This window comes from Miniopterus natalensis, chromosome 19 (genome assembly GCF_054644295.1).
Source record: "Miniopterus natalensis isolate mMinNat1 chromosome 19, mMinNat1.hap1, whole genome shotgun sequence".
Lineage (NCBI taxonomy): Eukaryota > Metazoa > Chordata > Mammalia > Chiroptera > Miniopteridae > Miniopterus > Miniopterus natalensis.
In genome coordinates, this window is record NC_142099.1 from 16,791,946 (window position 1) to 16,809,177 (window position 17,232).

Consider the following 17,232-nt stretch of genomic DNA (forward strand, 5'->3'; position numbering starts at 1 on the left):
GAAAGCAAATACATTAACAAACCTTATTTTAAATAGCCTGGTTAGTAACATTGAAAAAGTATAAACATTTTTGAGATCCTTACAGTACTGCATCATTAACAACCAGTCTTCAAGGCAAAATCACCTGTTTCCCAGGGCCTCATATTATCTATATTGGAAGGAGAAAAATGATAAGAACAAGATTCTAGAGATTATTAGACTCTCCATAAATAGGGAAGTCCCCAAGGAGAGCAATTCACATGGCTGGGATTCAAGAATAAAGACCCAGGAAATACATTACCGGCCAAAGTGCTCATTGGAGCCAGTTTTATTACTGAGTAAAATACAGACATTGCTGTGAAACAATATTTTGTTACCTTATTTTCATAGTGATTTCTACAACTCTATAACTGGGTCCCTGGAGTTTTTAACTCGGATTTGTCCACACTGAGCCTCCAGCATTTCAGTTACAGTTCTGGTTTGCTTACCCGGGCACTATAGTATTCCCACGTGGTTTCTGCACCTGTAAGCTGTGACTCCCTGCATTCGCCTGTTTGTCTCCCCAATCTTGAGGGCACCAGTTTGTCATGTCCTCCCCTCTAATTTTCTGTCTTCACCTTTTTACTTGTTGCTAGGGCATAGTGGAAACTTACAACTTCCTTCCATATGACAGTGGAAAAACCTGGAAGAGTATAGTTTTGAGTAAAATATAAATTATGAATCATCTCAATAGATGCAGAAAAATAAATTTGACAAGGTTCAACATCCATTCATAATAAAAACTCCTCAACAAATTAGGAGTAGAAGAGAACCTCTTTACCTGACAGAGGGCACCCATGAAACACCTACAGCTAACATCATATTTAATGGTGAAATATGCTTCCCCGTTACGATCAGGAACAAGACATACCTTCTCACTACTTTCATTCCTTCTTATACCGAAGAGTCTAGCCAAGGCAGTTTAGCATGAAAAAAGAAAGAAAAAGCATCCACACTGCAATTAAAAAGTAAAACTGTCTTTATTCACAAATGACAACAATCTTGTATATGGAATATCATAAGGAATTCACTGAAAATACTAAAGTAAACAAATCCAGTGAGGTCACAGGATACAAAAGCAATATACAAAATCAACTGTATTTCTGTGCAGTAGTAACAGACAGTTCAAAAATGAAATTAAGAAAGCATTCTATTCTCAATAAAAAAGAATACTTAGGAATAAATTTAACAAAGTGCAACATTTGTATGTTGAAAACTATAAAACATTGTTGAAAGAAATTTTGAAAGACTTAATTGGAAAGATATCCCACGTTCATAGATTGGAAGACTTAATATAATTATGATAATACTCCCCAAACTGATCTACAGATTCAACACAATCACTATCAAAATCCCAGCTAACTTTTTTTACAGAAATTGACTGACAAATGTGAAAATTCTTATAAAAATGCATAAGACCCAGAATAGCCAAAACAGCCTTGAAAAAAGAAGTTGGAAAAGTCATACTTCCTGATTTTAAAACATATTACAAATCTATAGTAATCAAGACAGTGTGCTACTGGCATGAGAACTGACATATAGATCAATGAAACAGAATGGAGAATCCAGAAATAAACTTCTATAGCCAAGTGATTTTTAAGGAAGGTGACAATTCAATGGGAAAATAATCTTTTCAATAAATAGTGCTGGAACAAACGAATATCCATATGCAAAATGATGAATTTGGATGCTTACCTCACATCATACATAAAAATTAACATGGATTACAGACCTAAATTTAAGAGCTAAAACTATAAAATCCTTAGAAGAAAACATAAGAATAAATCTTCAGGATTTAAGGTTAAGCAATGATTTCTTAGATATAACACCAAAAGAATAAAAGAAAAAAATGATAAACTGGACTTCATCAAAATTTAAAACTCTTACATTTCAAAAATAAATGAGCTCATTCTGATATCTCCAATTAAAATGTAGTATTACAGTTTCTACTTAGCTTACCTGATTTTATAATTGTCTATCTTTTCTTTTGCACTGTAAATTTTGATTCCTAACATTGTTATAATTACATTTCATCTTACTATAAATAGTGATAAAATAATACCAATATTATTAGTAAAAATATAACTGAATGCAATTTAAGATTCCTTTGCTGCTCCTTTTCCTAGGATATATAGACCACTAACGATGTACAGTCAAAATAGTATTAAAGATACTAAAAAAATTCTTTGTGTGATTATAGCATGAACTTAATATGTTTAGGTTCATTTGTTTTCAATTTTTAAGGATTGCATTTTTTTTCTTTTAGATTAATTTTTTCATAGTTATATAAACCACTTACATGGTTCCAAACTACAAGCAGGTAACATTCAGAAAAGCCTTGACTTTCATTCCTGTCCCATCTACCCAATTCCTCCCTTTCCCCTATTAGTAACCACTTTTATTAGTTTTTAGTTTGTCCTTTCATTGATTTTTTAAAACATAAGGAAATACACACACATATTCCCCTATTCCTTCCATAAAAGAGAGCATACTATACACTCTGCCCACATTTTGCTCTTTCACATAAGATCGTAGAGATCACCAGTATTAGCTTCCTCAAACCTTTTTAAAGTTGCATAGTAGTAATTCATTGAGAGCTACACCATAATTTATTCAGCCAATCCCCTTTTGATGGGCATTTGGATTGTTTTCAGCCCTCTTGTAATAAATAGCCTTGTGCAGGCTTCATTTTGTAGTTTTGCCAGTAAATATGGGAGAGAGAATTCCAAAAGTGGGATTGATGGTCAAAGGGTAAATCACACATAATTTTGAAAGGCACTGCTGACTTCTCCATGGAGGTTGTACCATTTCTAACCACCTTTTAACTGTTTTCCTTCTTCCGCTATTGTCTACCTACAACTTACTCTATATCTTATAAAATATAAAGTGGGTCATTACTCTCCTGCTTAAAACCTCAGGGGCTTCCCATTGCATTTAGAATAAAACCCAATCTCTTCACAGTACCTATGAAAACCTAGATGATGGGATTCTGCCCCTAGGTATCAGGATTAGGTTTGGTTATGAGCAAGAGACTCAAAACAATAGCTTAAACAAGATAGAAGTGTACTTCCCTGACACATGTCTGGAGGAAGAGCTCCCAAGGCTGGTACTGGGGTTCAGCTTCAAGAAGTCCTCAGGGCACAAACTCCTTCCAGGCCATGTTCCCCAATCTTTAGGCCCTGACCCTCATCCCTGTGACCTAAGAGAGCAGCTAGAGTACCAGTCATGATGTGTTCCAAACAGCAAAGTTGCAAGAAGAAAAGGGAAAGGGGTATATGCCTGCTGTGTTTTAAGGAAGATTCCTGGAAGCTCTACCTAACGCTTCAGTTTATATGCCATGGGTCAGAACTTAGAGACCTATGAGAAAGGCTGGAAAATGTCATCCTGCTTCTGGGCAGCCACATGCCCAGCCAAAAGCTAGGAGTCAGAACACCATGGAAGACGTTTCAGCTGCACAATCTCTTCAGTCCCATCTCACACTACTCTCCTCTTACTCACTGTGCTCCAGCCAGGTTCCCTTTGTTCCTCAAACAAGCCAAGCCCTTACCTGCCCCAAAGCCTTTGCTCCTGCAGGGTCTCCTGCCTCACACACTCGTCCTCAGATCTTCACATGTCTGGTTTCTGCTCCTCAGCTCAACTGCCACTTCCTCGGAGAGCCCTTCTTTGACAACTGTATGTAAAGTAGCCCCATACCACTCCCTCTTTCCTATCGCACTGCCTTATTTTCTTTACAGCATTTATCTCCACGTGAAATTATTTATGTCTGACCCCAAAGCCCATGCTTTTCCTACTACCTCTGCTGTTCCTAATGTAAGTGAAATAATACCACACTCTAGAAGCTAACCTTTGTTTTTAGAATGATAGACTATTAAAGTTACTTTCTTCCAAACAAGATTTTTAAAAACATGGTTTCTATAGTAAAAACAAAACCTTCCTATGCTCAGTTAGTAAAAACAAAAGAGATTTAGATATAACCTCTTGGGCAAGTCTCTAAAGTTAGTAGATTTCATAGTTTTCATCTGCAAAATGGAAGAGTTGGTTAAAATTCATTCATTTCATCTACAGATATTTACCAAGCACTGTGCTAAAGCAAAATTAGGGACATGAAGAAAATCTCTGCCTTTCAAATGTACAATTTGTATGACTCTATGTAATTGTTGGTTTGTAACCTGTGCTAGAGAAAAAGCCCATGACTTCCCATTCCTGAGACATTAAAAATCTGTCACCAAGACACTGAACACACTGCTTCATTTTAAAAGTGAATATTTAATTCAACATTGCAATAAGAATTTAATAATATTAAAAACAGAAGCATATTAGTGGCTTTAAAAATCCATTTCTTCTTTAGTTTCCTTTGCAGAGGATTTTTTTATTGCTAGTTCTCTACAGCAAAATGGTGTTAGGAAAATGTCTTTACAAGACAGAAATTCTCTCTGAATACAAGTCTAAAATGCTAACAAGGGATTAAAGGTTGTAGAGATCCAAATCAGAAATACCAAATATTGGAGATATCTCATTTGAATCCTAAAAGTTTGACATAACATTACATATTTTTTAGAAAGATGGCCAACAAATAACAGCATTGTCTAGAGGATTGCACTCACAGTCATCATGACTATTACAGGATCACCTAGTGTAGTTCATCCCCTTTCACCTTCTGTTCTAAATCTTTCTTGGCTTCCACTGGACACCTCCAAAGGCACTGGGAGGAAACAGATGCAGAGATGGATGCCCATTTCTCCTGTAGTCCCTTCTCGGCATAGCAATTAGGCAAATAATCAATGAGAAAAAGGTATATAATCCATGACTTATTGTCTCCACAAGGCTTCACTCAATTTGAAAAATTGCCAGTTCTGTCAAATATGCCAACACTCCAGTAAGGTATTTATGACACAGAATCTGAAAAGGAAAAAAATAACACTTAAAATTAAACCAGAATAATGATAACAAAGCAGTTGGCATTTGATAAGTATTCCAGCCTTATTTTAAATTCCATATCTGCAAGCTAAGATAGGAACGTGAACCCAAACCATTGCTGCTCTAAGTCAAATAATGAAGACTTTAATAAATTTACAACTATAGTCAATGGTGCTTAGAAGTCATTAGACTACGGTTCTTACTTATCCTGGCTTCCATGCTTGGGCTAACTATCTGCCTAAAGAGTGAGGGGAGGAAGGGAATCTATGAACCCCTTGCACTTATATGCACATTGAGTGTCTACATTTTCTGGAAAGAGGTTCCATAGCTTCCTTCTTCTCAAAGGGATGTACAATTCCAAAAGTATCTTGCAGAGAAGCAGATGGCAGAAATCTGGCTTATACATTAAGCTGTTGATTAAATTACTAGGTTCAAATTCCAACTTCACCTATTAGCTGTGTGATCTTAGGGAACCTACTTATCCTCTGTGTTATAGTTTTCTCTTTGTAAGCTATGTAAATTTACAAACTATGTATATAGGTGGTGAAGACTAAAGGAGACAATATGTGTGAAATGCTTAATAACGCCTGGCACAATTTAGTGCTTAATAAATGTTATCTATCATCATGGCACTATCTGAAACCTCAAAGCCAGTTACTGTCTTACATCATTGAGAAGCTCTTAGATTTAAAACAGACCAGATAAAATTAATGTGTTTAAGGACCACCCTCATATACATACATGGATAACAACACATTATATAAAATAATTTTTAAACGTAGTTTACTAAAAAATTTTAAAATAAATAAAAACTTCATGAACCCTGAATTCTGAGGTGCTAAAATAGAATTTTCCTTTATCGTGTCAAAATATGTTATAGCCCCAGCTGATTTCACTCAGTGGTGAGAGCATCTGCCCGTGGAATGAAGGGTTCCGGGTTCGATTCTAGCCAAGGGCATGTACCTCTGGTTGCAGGCTCAATCCCTAGCCCCAGCCAGAGCTCATGCAGGAGGCAACCAATCGATGTGTCTCTATCATATCAATGTCTCTCTCTCTCTCTCTCTCTGAAAAGCAATGGAAAAAATTCTTCAGGTGAGGATTAAAAAATAAAAATTTTAAAGTAAGATGGTATAATCTTGCAAATGTTTTACTGTGAACTATAGTAAGGAATAAATTTAACACCATAACCCAGTACAAACAAATGTTTGTACTTTCATTTTTATAGTTTCTGTTCTATTTCTTTTTGTTTGTTTTTTAAAGCTGGTCTCTTCCCACCAAAATTATTTTCCAATCTCCTGTTGCACTGTGACCTCCAGTTTGAAAAGCACTAATGCAGTGCTTATAGATACACTTCTCGGAACCTAAGAGGTGAGCGTTCAAATCTTGACTCCTCCTCTTATGAAGCTATCTTGCATGGGTCACTTAAACCTATTTTGGCCTCAGTTTCCTTGTTTTAAAAATAAAATGAAGAAAAAAACACCTAACAACAGGGGTAACTCTAAAGATTAAAATTAATCTTTAGACAAAACCAATATTGACTGAGTGTTTATGGTGGTTGTATTTTAATATATTTTAAATATATTAACATAATACAATTTAATATATTTAAGGGCCTACACTCAGTTGATTTCTGATGCTTCCTATTATAAGGGCTTCATAAACAGTAAAACAATGTCTCTATTATTTCTTTTCCAGCAGGGATAGAAAAGCCTACATGAAGATGATATCTTAGTTATGTGTTTCTGGCTATAATTCTTTTCTAACATACAAAATCCTCTGTTATCTGATGATTATTTCAAAGTTTGACAAGAAACTGTTTTGAAAGTTTCAAAGTTACTACAGAATAATTCATATTACCAAAATCTTTAGCACACGGCATATACTATCCTTCCATAGTAAAGCTACTATGGCTCAGTTGGCTGGGCGTCATCCTATGCACCAGAAGGTTGCCAGTTCAATTCCTAGTCAGGGCACATGCCCAGGTTGTAGGCTCTATCCCCGGTAGGGAATGTGCAGGAGGCAGTCAATGTTTCTCTCTCCCTCCCTCTCCCTTCCTCTCTCTCAAAATCAATAAAGAAAAAAAAGCTGAATTGAGAAAGCTAAAATAGTTTTAGTACATCTTTTATAAAGCATAAAATCTCTACTATCTTGAATTGGCAGACATTCAGTGTATTTCTTCCATGTGAAATTGCAGTTACCATACATTTTGAATACTATGCAATAATAAGGAAAAATTACTTAATTATATTTGTGCGAACTAACCTTTATTTTCCCATTAGTATGTGCTGAAGCTACAGATGTTGAAACACGAACCAATCTTGTGGCTGATAAATGAATTTTGAAATGCCTATGGAAATGTGAACAAAGGCAGTCCATGAACAAGTCAACTTCCTCCTGGGTAACTTCCCCAGAGGCTTTGTGGACACTGTCCCACAAAGCTTTTGCATCCTCTGGATGTATGGCGTAAGAAATATCCAGACTTTGAGGGCTACAGGGTACAGACCAAAGAAATTCAGTAGTAGCCACATAATGGTCCATTTTGCATGCAGTCCACATAGCTGCCATCCAGGAAAGATTAAATGCATTGATTGCTAAGGGACTGAAATGACAGTCAAAAGTATTCTGAAACCAGGTTCCAATTATGGCTGTATTAGTCTCTGCTCCATTTGCAAGGAATAAGGGTAGACAGGTGAAATCTTCTGAAACGGTCTCCAGAAGGCTGTCTCCAAATATACAGCAGAACCAACCAGTCCACAACACTTTACCTTCTCTGTTCTCAGATGGCAATTGAGATTTTGACAAAATCTACAAAGATAGATAACAGGTTCATTAAGTTCAAAAGTACATTTACTCCTAAATTATATCACCTCAAAAATTAGTACATTTAAAAATAATAAGATATGTTACATTATTTAAGAAAAACACAGAGAGAATAGTGTCCCTAATCATTATTAGGGTTTATCAAGTTCACTGACCTTTTCCCTAATGTTCTTATGTATTAGAGACATGGTATAGGGCAAGGATACCAATGTGGTACAACTGGGTACAGTATTGTGAAAAAAATCTCAACTTTAGAAGGGGCAGTAAAAGGTCATCAAATGCAATGTGCTTGAACTCTTGCATTGACGAAGACTTCAATATTTCCAAAGGCAGCGTTCTCTCAACTTAAAGTGTTCTTTCATGTGAGGTCCTATAGTTTCCACCCACTGGTCCTGCTTTATCCCGTACAAGCAAGAGAAACAAATCAAAATCTACTATCTCTTCTGCAGGAAAAGTCCTTTGAGTATTTCACAGTCCCTATCGTACATGCTGCCAAATTCAGTATCTCTAATATCTTCCACCATTCTTCCTATGGCATATGTTCAAATCTCACATAATCCTGGTCGCTCTTCTCTGAAATTCTTCTCTATGGGTGAACATAAGTGAAAATAATTTCTTCAAAAAGGTCTGATTACAGGACTATCATGATCTTTAACCTAGATTATACCCCTATTAATATAACCTTAAATTGCAGCATTTTCTGGTTTTCAGTTGATGGTTTTATGTAAATTAACCCCACATAATCAATTGCTGTTAATAGGTAACCCCCCACCACCTATATTGAAGCAGTCAATATAAGAATATTATATTATCCCTATTAAAATTTCAATCTCTTTCAATTTGGTCCATTGTGCCAATCCATTGAGATCTTTTAGAATCCTGATTATATTTTCCAGCAGAATGACTAACCCTTCAAACTTTAAATTTGTAAATGACACAACAAACGTGCCTTCCAGATATCCATAGGTGGCTTTTTGGTTGTTGTTGTTGTTTTTTAAGTAAGAAATACAGGTTTTATTCTTTTTCAACTCAATCTATTCATAGGTGTTTTAATCAAACGTGAACAAGACAGCCCAGTATCATATCCCTTTAGAGATGATCACTTAAGCTGTTATTTTAGTTCACCTTCTTGTTCAAGAGATTGGTTACAAGAGACTCTCAAGTACCTTATTAAAGCCCACATAGTGTCTAGCACACTTTTAAAACTTAAAAGTCCTATAATCCTCTCAAGAAATGAGATTTAACTTGAAAACTATTAGGACACTATATTAGAAATTCAAGAGGCTGTTTCTATTCCTCACAAGAACATCTGCTTGCCTGATGACATGCAAAACCTGTGACTTCTCTAGGCATCAGGTGCTGCTTCACTTGACAGAGACTGCTTGCTAACTGCCCAGTATCTACTTTTCCTTCCACAACAAAACTGTGCTTTCACTTGGGGGGGGGGGGGGGCAAAGTAGCAATTGGGATTTAGAGAGAAGTTGCTGGCTCTAGTTAGTTTGGCTCAGTGGTTAGTGTCGGCCCGCAAACTGAAGGGTCTCAGGTTCAATTCCCGCCAAGGGCATGTACCTTGGTTGCAGGCTAGATCCCGGGCCCCAGTTGGGGCACATGCGGAAGGCAACCAATCGATGTGTCTCTCACATCGATGTTTCATTCTCTTTGTCTCTCCCTTCCTCTCTCTGAAAAGCAATGGAAAAATACCCTCAGGTGAAGATTTAAAAAAATAAAGAGAAGTTGCTGGGTCTCAGAAAGTTTCATTAAAGATTTACTCAGTGGCAGGCACCCTATTGGCCCTTCCCATCTTCCTCCTAATTCCTGCCACAAACTTGCATATATTTAGAGCACCAAGAGCTATCTTAGACTATAAGATGATCTTAAGGATGGAAGCCACACACCAAGGATGAAAGAGAAGAGAGGAGCCTAGATTATTAATATCATAAAGCATTCACCAGCCTCAAACAGCTTACCTACGGACTCCTGTTTTGTAAAACAAACAAATCTTTATCTTGTTTAATTCGCTATTATTTAAGCTTTCTGTCATATGCAGCTAAATCTAATCCTAGACATCTTGAGATCCTTGCCAATACCAGAGCTCAGCAAACTTTTTCTATAAAGGACCAGATAGTATATCTTTTAGCCTTTGTGGGCCATAGCAAATACTCAACTTCACTGTTGTGGCACAAAAGCAGCTATAGATAATTCATGAGCAAATGAAAGGGGCTCTGCTCCAACAAAACCTCATTTACAGAAATAAGCAGCAGGTGAGACTTGGCCCTGCAGGCCATGGTTTGCTGACCCCTGATTTATAACAACGAAAATTAGGTCTGCTCAACTGTTTCAGAATTTATCAATGACGAAGATGAGTTAACTCAGAAACAGAAGTAGCAGGCATGAATAAAACAAACCCAGTTTCTTAATGAGTCAAAAGTTAGTCATTCCTTTTATACACTGCCTATAGGAAGGAATGTAAAATGGTACATTTCTGAGAGTAACCTGACATGATTATCACAATATGTAACGACAAGTTACTATTTTTGTTGTTAAAATTCTACTTCTAGGAATTTAATCCTAGTAAAAACCACAGAACTGTAAAATTCCTAATGATATATTATCATCAATATTATTAGTAAAAAAGCCATAATGCAAATAGGTATGGGCAATATGATCCCAATTTTAATAAATACAAAGAGCCAAACAGATGTATGTATGTTCATGAGAGATACTGGTTTGTAGTTTTCTTTTCTTAGAGTGTCTTGATCTGGTTTTGGTATTAGGGTAATGCTGGCCTCACAGAATGAGTTAGAAAGTATTCCCTCAGCTTCTATCCTCTAAAAGAGAATGTAAATAACTGATATACTTTCTTCCTTAAACATTTGGTAGAATTCACCAGTGAATCTATCTGGGCCTGGTGCTTTCTGTTTTGGAAGGTTATTAATTATTGATCTAATTTCTTTAATAGATACAGGCCTATTCAGATTGTCTACTGCCAGAAAGATGTACACCAAAATGTTAAACTGTAGTTTTTAACTTTCTTTATACTTTATGTATTTTCTAAGTTTTCTAAAGTAAACATGCTTATACGGTGTAGGGCAAAAGTAGGTTTACAGTTGTTCATATGGAAAATACTACAATAATTAATAAATAATAATATAAGAATAAACTGTTTCACATACTCACAACTGTAAACCTACTTTTGCCCCACCCTGTACTATAATAGGAAAAACTTTTAAGTTGGCCATAACTAATTACTTTAATTTGGTCAAATAAGACTTAAGCTTATAAATCACAAGCTTAAGAATTTTAAAAACAGTAAAAATTACCACAATGTCCAAACCAAGACCAGGCAGATTCTTTTCCCCTGGGAAGCAAGTATTGCTTATATACTATACCTGGACGAGAAATGCATCAGGGTCCCTTTGTGTTCCTTTCATTCCCAGGAGAGTAGAGAAAATTACTTTGATGTTCAAGTCTTCTCCCACTTCCACAGCAAGTCCTTTTTGCTTTTCAGCAGCAATAAATGCAGTCAGAAGTTTAGAGTACTCTTTGAGATTAGTGTAGGAGAACTTATACAGGGGAGTTAAACTATACAGAGTCCACTGCTTATGCAGAAGGAATGCAACCTTTTGAGGATCAACATCTTCCTAAAAATAAAATAAAAAATCACAGCAAAAGAAGTTTAAGAATTAGGAAACTTTAGTAAATAAGAATTTAATCATAGTATTTTCAGTATTTAATACAAATTTATGGTTGGGTACCTGATCTTGGCACTCCAGCCAAATTGGAGTTTGCAGGACTCTGAAAATCCTTGACAGGCCTTCACTTCCACTTCACCTTCTTTTGGAATGCTCTCCCCATAGGTGTTCACATGGCCTGTCCCTTTCCTTCAATCAGGTTTTTGACAAGGCCACCCTCTGTAGACTAGGACCTGTACCCACTCCAACTTTCTCCCTCTCTAGCTCCTAAACGTGCTTTACTTTTTTCACAGCACTTATTATCTGATATTCTGTATTTGTCTGATTCTATTGTCTATTTTCCCTACTAGAGTGTGAGTTTGATGAAATAAGGGATTTTGCCTATTTTATCCACTACTATCTTTCTAGCACCTAGAACAGTGCCATCTAGAACAGGTGTTCAATGAATCTTAATGGATGAATATTTATGTTTCACTTGTAGAAACTTCAAGTTACAGATTTTGAAAATATTCTTAGAGCAACTAATTTGATTGGGTTTAATTAAGTAATCTTTAAAATTGCCTGGCAGCAAATCCACTCTATGACACACTGTCCTAATTTGGTAGATTAAATAAAAAGGGACCTGAGAGTATTTTTGCCATGCTCTGTTAGAAACACAAGCACCATCAAAGACAAAAGCACTTCCTTTGTGTTGGCCCTATGGCATTAATGAGCATCTTCACAGACACCCTATAGGCTCCTAGATTTATCTTGAATTTTTCTATACAATCCATACTTCCTGACATACTCTGAGGTATCCTTTAGAACTTTCACTAGTTGTCTGCTTACAAAAACATTTGCACTGATTAAATTATTCATGGAAATAGTTATAAACTTTTATATAGAAGTTATAAATTTTTTTTCTTATTACTATCAAAAGGTACGGCAAAATTATTTGTATCATATACATAAGAGAGTACTGAATTGGACATTCCAAACTTTAATTTATATACAGTTTCATTTCACTAGTTAGGAACCATTACTTTCATTACCAGCACTAGTATTTTTCTTTAAGAAAGTTTTCACAAAGAAGCAAAAATTTTCTCATATCCCAAAATATACTGTGCACACACTAACAAGAAAACAAAGCTACAAGGAAGGTCTGAGGTGACTGATCAGCCAGGCTCCTTGCTAAGTGACTCAAAACCACACACCAAGTTTGTATTGCCTAGGGCTTTATTTCATGTTTCAGTGAAATTACAAATTACTAATATTTCATATCTTTGGAGTCGTGTACGAATGATCAAAACAGAGTATGATGCCACCAGATAGATCTGGGCCAATTTAAACACCAAAATAACTTGGTAATGAATTACAAAAATTTAAAACAGGAATTCATGAGTTCCTATTAATAAATAAGTAAATGGAGGAGAAATGAGAAGAGCTTAAAGTAGAATGCCAAAGCCAGCTGGCAAACATGGAGTAAGTGGAGATGGAAAATCATTATTTTGCAACCATCAGGATAAAGATGGGGTCAGGCAAAAATGATCGATGAATGTTAAGTCTATGGGGAAATTCCAACTAGGAACATACCTGCGTTGTCTTAAAGGGTCTCCCCACAGGCTGCTTGTTAGTTGCAGAGGGGACTAAAACAGTAATTACTAGGTAACACCTTGACAAGGTGATCAACATTAATATTACCTATGTGGTACCAGGTGTCATTCCCAACGACACAATAGCACCTATATAGTATCCCAGCCAAGAAGACACAACTTCAACCTAATCATGAGGAAACATCAAGTAGAAAAGGAAGCATATTCTATTTTAAAAGGGGAGAGAAGGGAATCATACTCTTCAAATATGTCAATGTCATAAAAGACAAAGAAATATTATGGCAATGTTCCAGATTAAAGGGGTCTAAAAGACATAACAAAGGAGATACTAACAGTGTGAATAACTGTTTCTATTTGCTGTTCCTCATTTATTTTATTAATTACCTGGGGAATTGAGAAAATACTAAAAATACGAGAAATAGTAACCAAAATTGATATGTTTTGTTCACATCTGTTCTCAATTATTGAGTAACACAAAGGAACACAAAAAGCATACCTGCAACTGTGAACATTGGGGAATTTTCCTCTGAGGTGAAGGCGGGACAAATGAAGTCTGCTTCCTGACTGATTCTAACCGCTTCTGCAGAGGGGTGGCACCTATAAAGTGATCTTTAAGCCTTGAGGATGCAATTCGTCTGGGAGTTGATTCTGGTGTATCATAAGAATCCATGGTCTACATGAAAATAAATAAAACCAGAATTTTAAACACTAACAGTTAATTCACCCTCATAGTTTCAATGATTCCTCTGCTCACTATAAAGTTGTTCTTTCTCGCCCTTCCCCTCCTTGCCCCAGTTTTGACTTTTCAACCAAGTCTAGTATTTCTCATTGGCTACAAACTATTTTTATGTATACCTGACAGACAATCAGACACAGTATGTTCAAAACTAAACTCACCTCCTTCCCATCCTCCTCCTTCTAAAGGTTAGCTGGTCCATTTTCCCATTCCTGTCAATATCCCAAGTTAATTTAAATTCATTTAAGTAGTCTCCCACTTTCATTCTTTAACGTGCAGTCCTTAAGCACATTCTGTTGAGTTTTTCCTTCAACAGTCTGTCATCTATTCCCAAAGCTACTTCCTTGCCAGGTTCTGATTACCACAACTAAATGTTTTCTTCCATATCTAAGGGTAATCATTCTTCAGAAATGACACTTCATTATTAGACACCTAAGTAAAAACCTTTACAGTGATAAGATGCATTCTACTCTTCCGCTCTGTATTTTACAGTCTTTTATAATTCAGCTATCCTTAGCGTCCCCCCCAGACATACACATATTCTGGTCTCCATGTTTTTGCCTATCAACTCTATTCCCTATCTAAGGTGTCCTTTCTCCATTTCACCACCTTTAAGATCATGCTTGAATCCAATTCAATTTCAGGTAGTTAGGGTTTTGTTAACCTTTTTTCCCAAAACACCTGTTATACACTTCTGTATAATGGCTCATTCCTGGGAGGGAGGGGGAGAAAGAAAGAGAGAGAGAGAGACAGAGAGAGACAGAGAGAGAAAGAACACAATGAGATATCAGGGTAGATATGTTCTAAAAGCCCAAAGCCCTCTAGATGGGTCTAACAAAATCCCTCAAGAATGTTCTATAAAATCTTTGGAGACTAATAACATACCCGGGACCAGCCGGGAGTGGCTCAGCGGTTGAGCATCGACCTAGGATTCAGGAGATCGTGGTTCGATTCCTGGTCAGGGAACACGTTTGGGTTGTGGGCTCAGTCTCCTGTATGGGGCGTGCAGAAGGCAGCCGGTCAATGACGACTCTCTCATCACTCATGTTTCTCTCTCTCTCCCCCTTCCACTCCCTGAAATCAATAAAGATATATTTTTTAAAAAACAAATAACATACCTGATCACAGGGCTCTCCGGGGCTACCTAGCCTATACCACTCATTTTGGTCCCTCCTCATGCACTTCCTAAAACCCACACTACGGCCTGGAAGGTAAGGGGCGGACGCAGTTTGCCTCACGGAAAAGGCATCTCCCCTCCCCACTCCCCATGGCTGCAGAACCCGGTAGAGGTGGCTGGGAAGCTGCAAACACACAGCCCTGCCAACAGCCATAACTGGAAAGCAGGCTGAGACTTGAGATCGAGAACTTGCCTCCTCTCCTCCACACACCCCGCAGAGCCAGGAAAAGCCAAAAGCACAGGGGGAAAAGGAGGGAGTTCCGGGAACTCACAAAACCAGTCCTCCACCGTGCGACACACTGCCCACCACTGGGACAGTGGTGGGTGACCGAGGCCCGCGGGTCACGCAGGGGGCGCCCAGCACCGCGGCACTTTCGGGCATCACCGTCCACCGCAATTCCAGAGGCGCGAGGAGAGCAGATCAGAGAAAACGGGAACTTAGGCCATGGCACCACCTACTGGGGAGAAAGGAAGTAGCCTACCTATGAACCTGCCGAATTGCTGAGCAATTCACCTGTCGGAAGGACCATCATCAGCAAGCCAACAAACAGGATCAGGTGAGGGTGCGGAGAAAAGGGACAGCTCCTGCACAGATGGTGGGAATGCAGACTGGTGTAGCGACTATGGAAAACAGTACGTAGGCTCTTCCAAAAACTACCATATCACCCAGCAATCCCACATTGGGCATTTTCCAAAGAAAACGAACACTAATTCGAAAAGCTATTTGCACCTTACGTTCACTGCAGCACTATTTACAGACACCAAGATCTGGAAGCAACCTAAGGGCCCATTAACAGATGAATGGATACAGTGGAACATATACACAACAGAATATATTACTCATATGGAATAAATCTTGCCATTTGCGACAACATGGACAGACTTAGACAGTAGGTATCATGCTGAGTGAAATAAGTCAAAGACAAATACAATATGATTTCACTTATATGTGCAACACCCCCCCCCCCCCCCCGAAAATACACAAAACAGAAACAGACTCACAGAAAGAAATCAAACTTGATGGACGCCAGAGGGGAGGAGTTGGGAGGACGGGTGAAAAAGGCGAAGGGATTATAGTCAATAGTATTGTGATAAGTCTGCAGGGTGACACATAATTATGAGAATCGGTGAGATAATCACATTGTAAAGTATGCAAATGTCAAATCACTACGTTGCACACCTAAAACTAATATAGCTGCTGACACTGTATATGAAATAAAACTTAAAACCCAAGTAACATGTATTTACTAAATGTTTTCATAAATTTTTAAAATTAGCTAGCTCTCCCGCTAAGTACTCCTGCGCTTACAGTTCAGAATACACAACTTCCTTGTTTTCCTCGTGCTAAGTCTGTGAAGGAGGGAACCCTGACTTCAATCCCTTTTCTACATCGCCACCCATCCCTGAGGCTAACCGGCCCGGTGCCAGGGTTGAGCCCGGTGCTGGGGACACCGTGTGAGTGAAATACACCGGAACACACACGACTGTAAAGATAACGACCGCACAGCAGGGCGAAATACCAAGTTCACTGCCAGTCCTGGACCAATACAAAGCATCTTACCAACGGAGTGCCGCGATGACGCCGTCGCCCCCGCCGGCTTCACGAATCATTCTTCAAAACCGGGCCCAACACTTCGCCGAGACTGAAATCCCCTGGAGTCAAAAAGCCGCCCAAATGGCAGCCGAGGGCGAGGCCGGAAGAACACCTGGCCCTCCCAAATTCCCTCGCGCTCCGCGACAGCGAGTCCACCAGGGACACAAACGTGCCCGCTTGGGGCACCTCCGCTCCCGTAGAAGCCGGGGGAGCCCTGCGACTTCACCCCGAAGGACACTTCCGCGGACACGGCCAGGAGCTCGGCGACCCTCGCACCTGCCGAGTCTGCCTCTGCCGGCGGAGGGAACGGGCAGGGGACAGTGTGTCCCACCTCGCAGTCTCCACTTGAGCGCGTCGGGTACCGAGGCAGCTGCCAAATCCCGCCGCTGAAAAGCCGCAATTTACTCGCTAGCCGCCGCCCCAGTTTAAAATCGTTTCCCGACTCGCTCTGCGGCCCGACGCCGGAAGCCTCCAGGGCGCCGATTCCAAGTCCGTGAAGCAACTAAGGTCGCCATTTTTACTGAGGGCACACGTTCGAGCGACCCAACCATTATCCTCAATTTTTCTAAGAGCGGGGCAGTGGTTCTACCGCCCTTTCCTACCGGCGCGAAGCTTTCCTTCCCATTTCCGGCCGCACTAAGCATGGCGGCGGCGCCTCTGCTCTGATTGGTTGATTGTCTTGACGG

General features: G+C 38.7%; 1 protein-coding gene across 3 annotated transcripts; it reads right to left on the minus strand.

Annotated features, from left to right (window-relative positions):
• Nucleotides 1-979: 979 nt before the first annotated feature.
• On the minus strand, nt 980-16,954 carry CENPL (centromere protein L). 3 transcript variants are annotated; one of them, XM_016221523.2, is made up of 6 exons: nt 14,661-14,689; nt 14,385-14,487; nt 13,536-13,712; nt 11,145-11,396; nt 7,198-7,740; nt 980-4,917 (listed from the first exon to the last, which is right to left on the minus strand). In XM_016221523.2, the coding sequence occupies exons 2-6, from the start codon at nt 14,394-14,396 to the stop codon at nt 4,846-4,848; spliced, it is 1,056 nt and encodes a 351-aa protein (XP_016077009.1). In that variant the 5' UTR covers nt 14,397-14,487; nt 14,661-14,689; the 3' UTR covers nt 980-4,845. The 3 variants fall into 3 exon arrangements, with proteins under 3 accessions (XP_016077009.1, XP_016077010.1, XP_087684015.1); XM_016221524.2 differs by lacking the exons at nt 14,385-14,487; nt 14,661-14,689 and adding an exon at nt 16,514-16,954; XM_087827889.1 differs by lacking the exons at nt 14,385-14,487; nt 14,661-14,689 and adding an exon at nt 15,955-16,006.
• Between the last annotated feature and the right edge of the window lie 278 nt (nt 16,955-17,232).

What these genes read in the sequence shown, in the direction of transcription:
- CENPL (XM_016221523.2), bottom strand. An exon ending in CTGATGCATTTCTCGTCCAG is followed by an intron (nt 7,741 to 11,144) that starts GTATAGTATATA and finishes CTATCTTTGTAG; the next exon opens with ATTTTGTCAAAATCTCAATT. An exon ending in ATACTAATGGGAAAATAAAG is followed by an intron (nt 4,918 to 7,197) that starts GTTAGTTCGCAC and finishes TTTCCTTTTCAG; the next exon opens with ATTCTGTGTCATAAATACCT.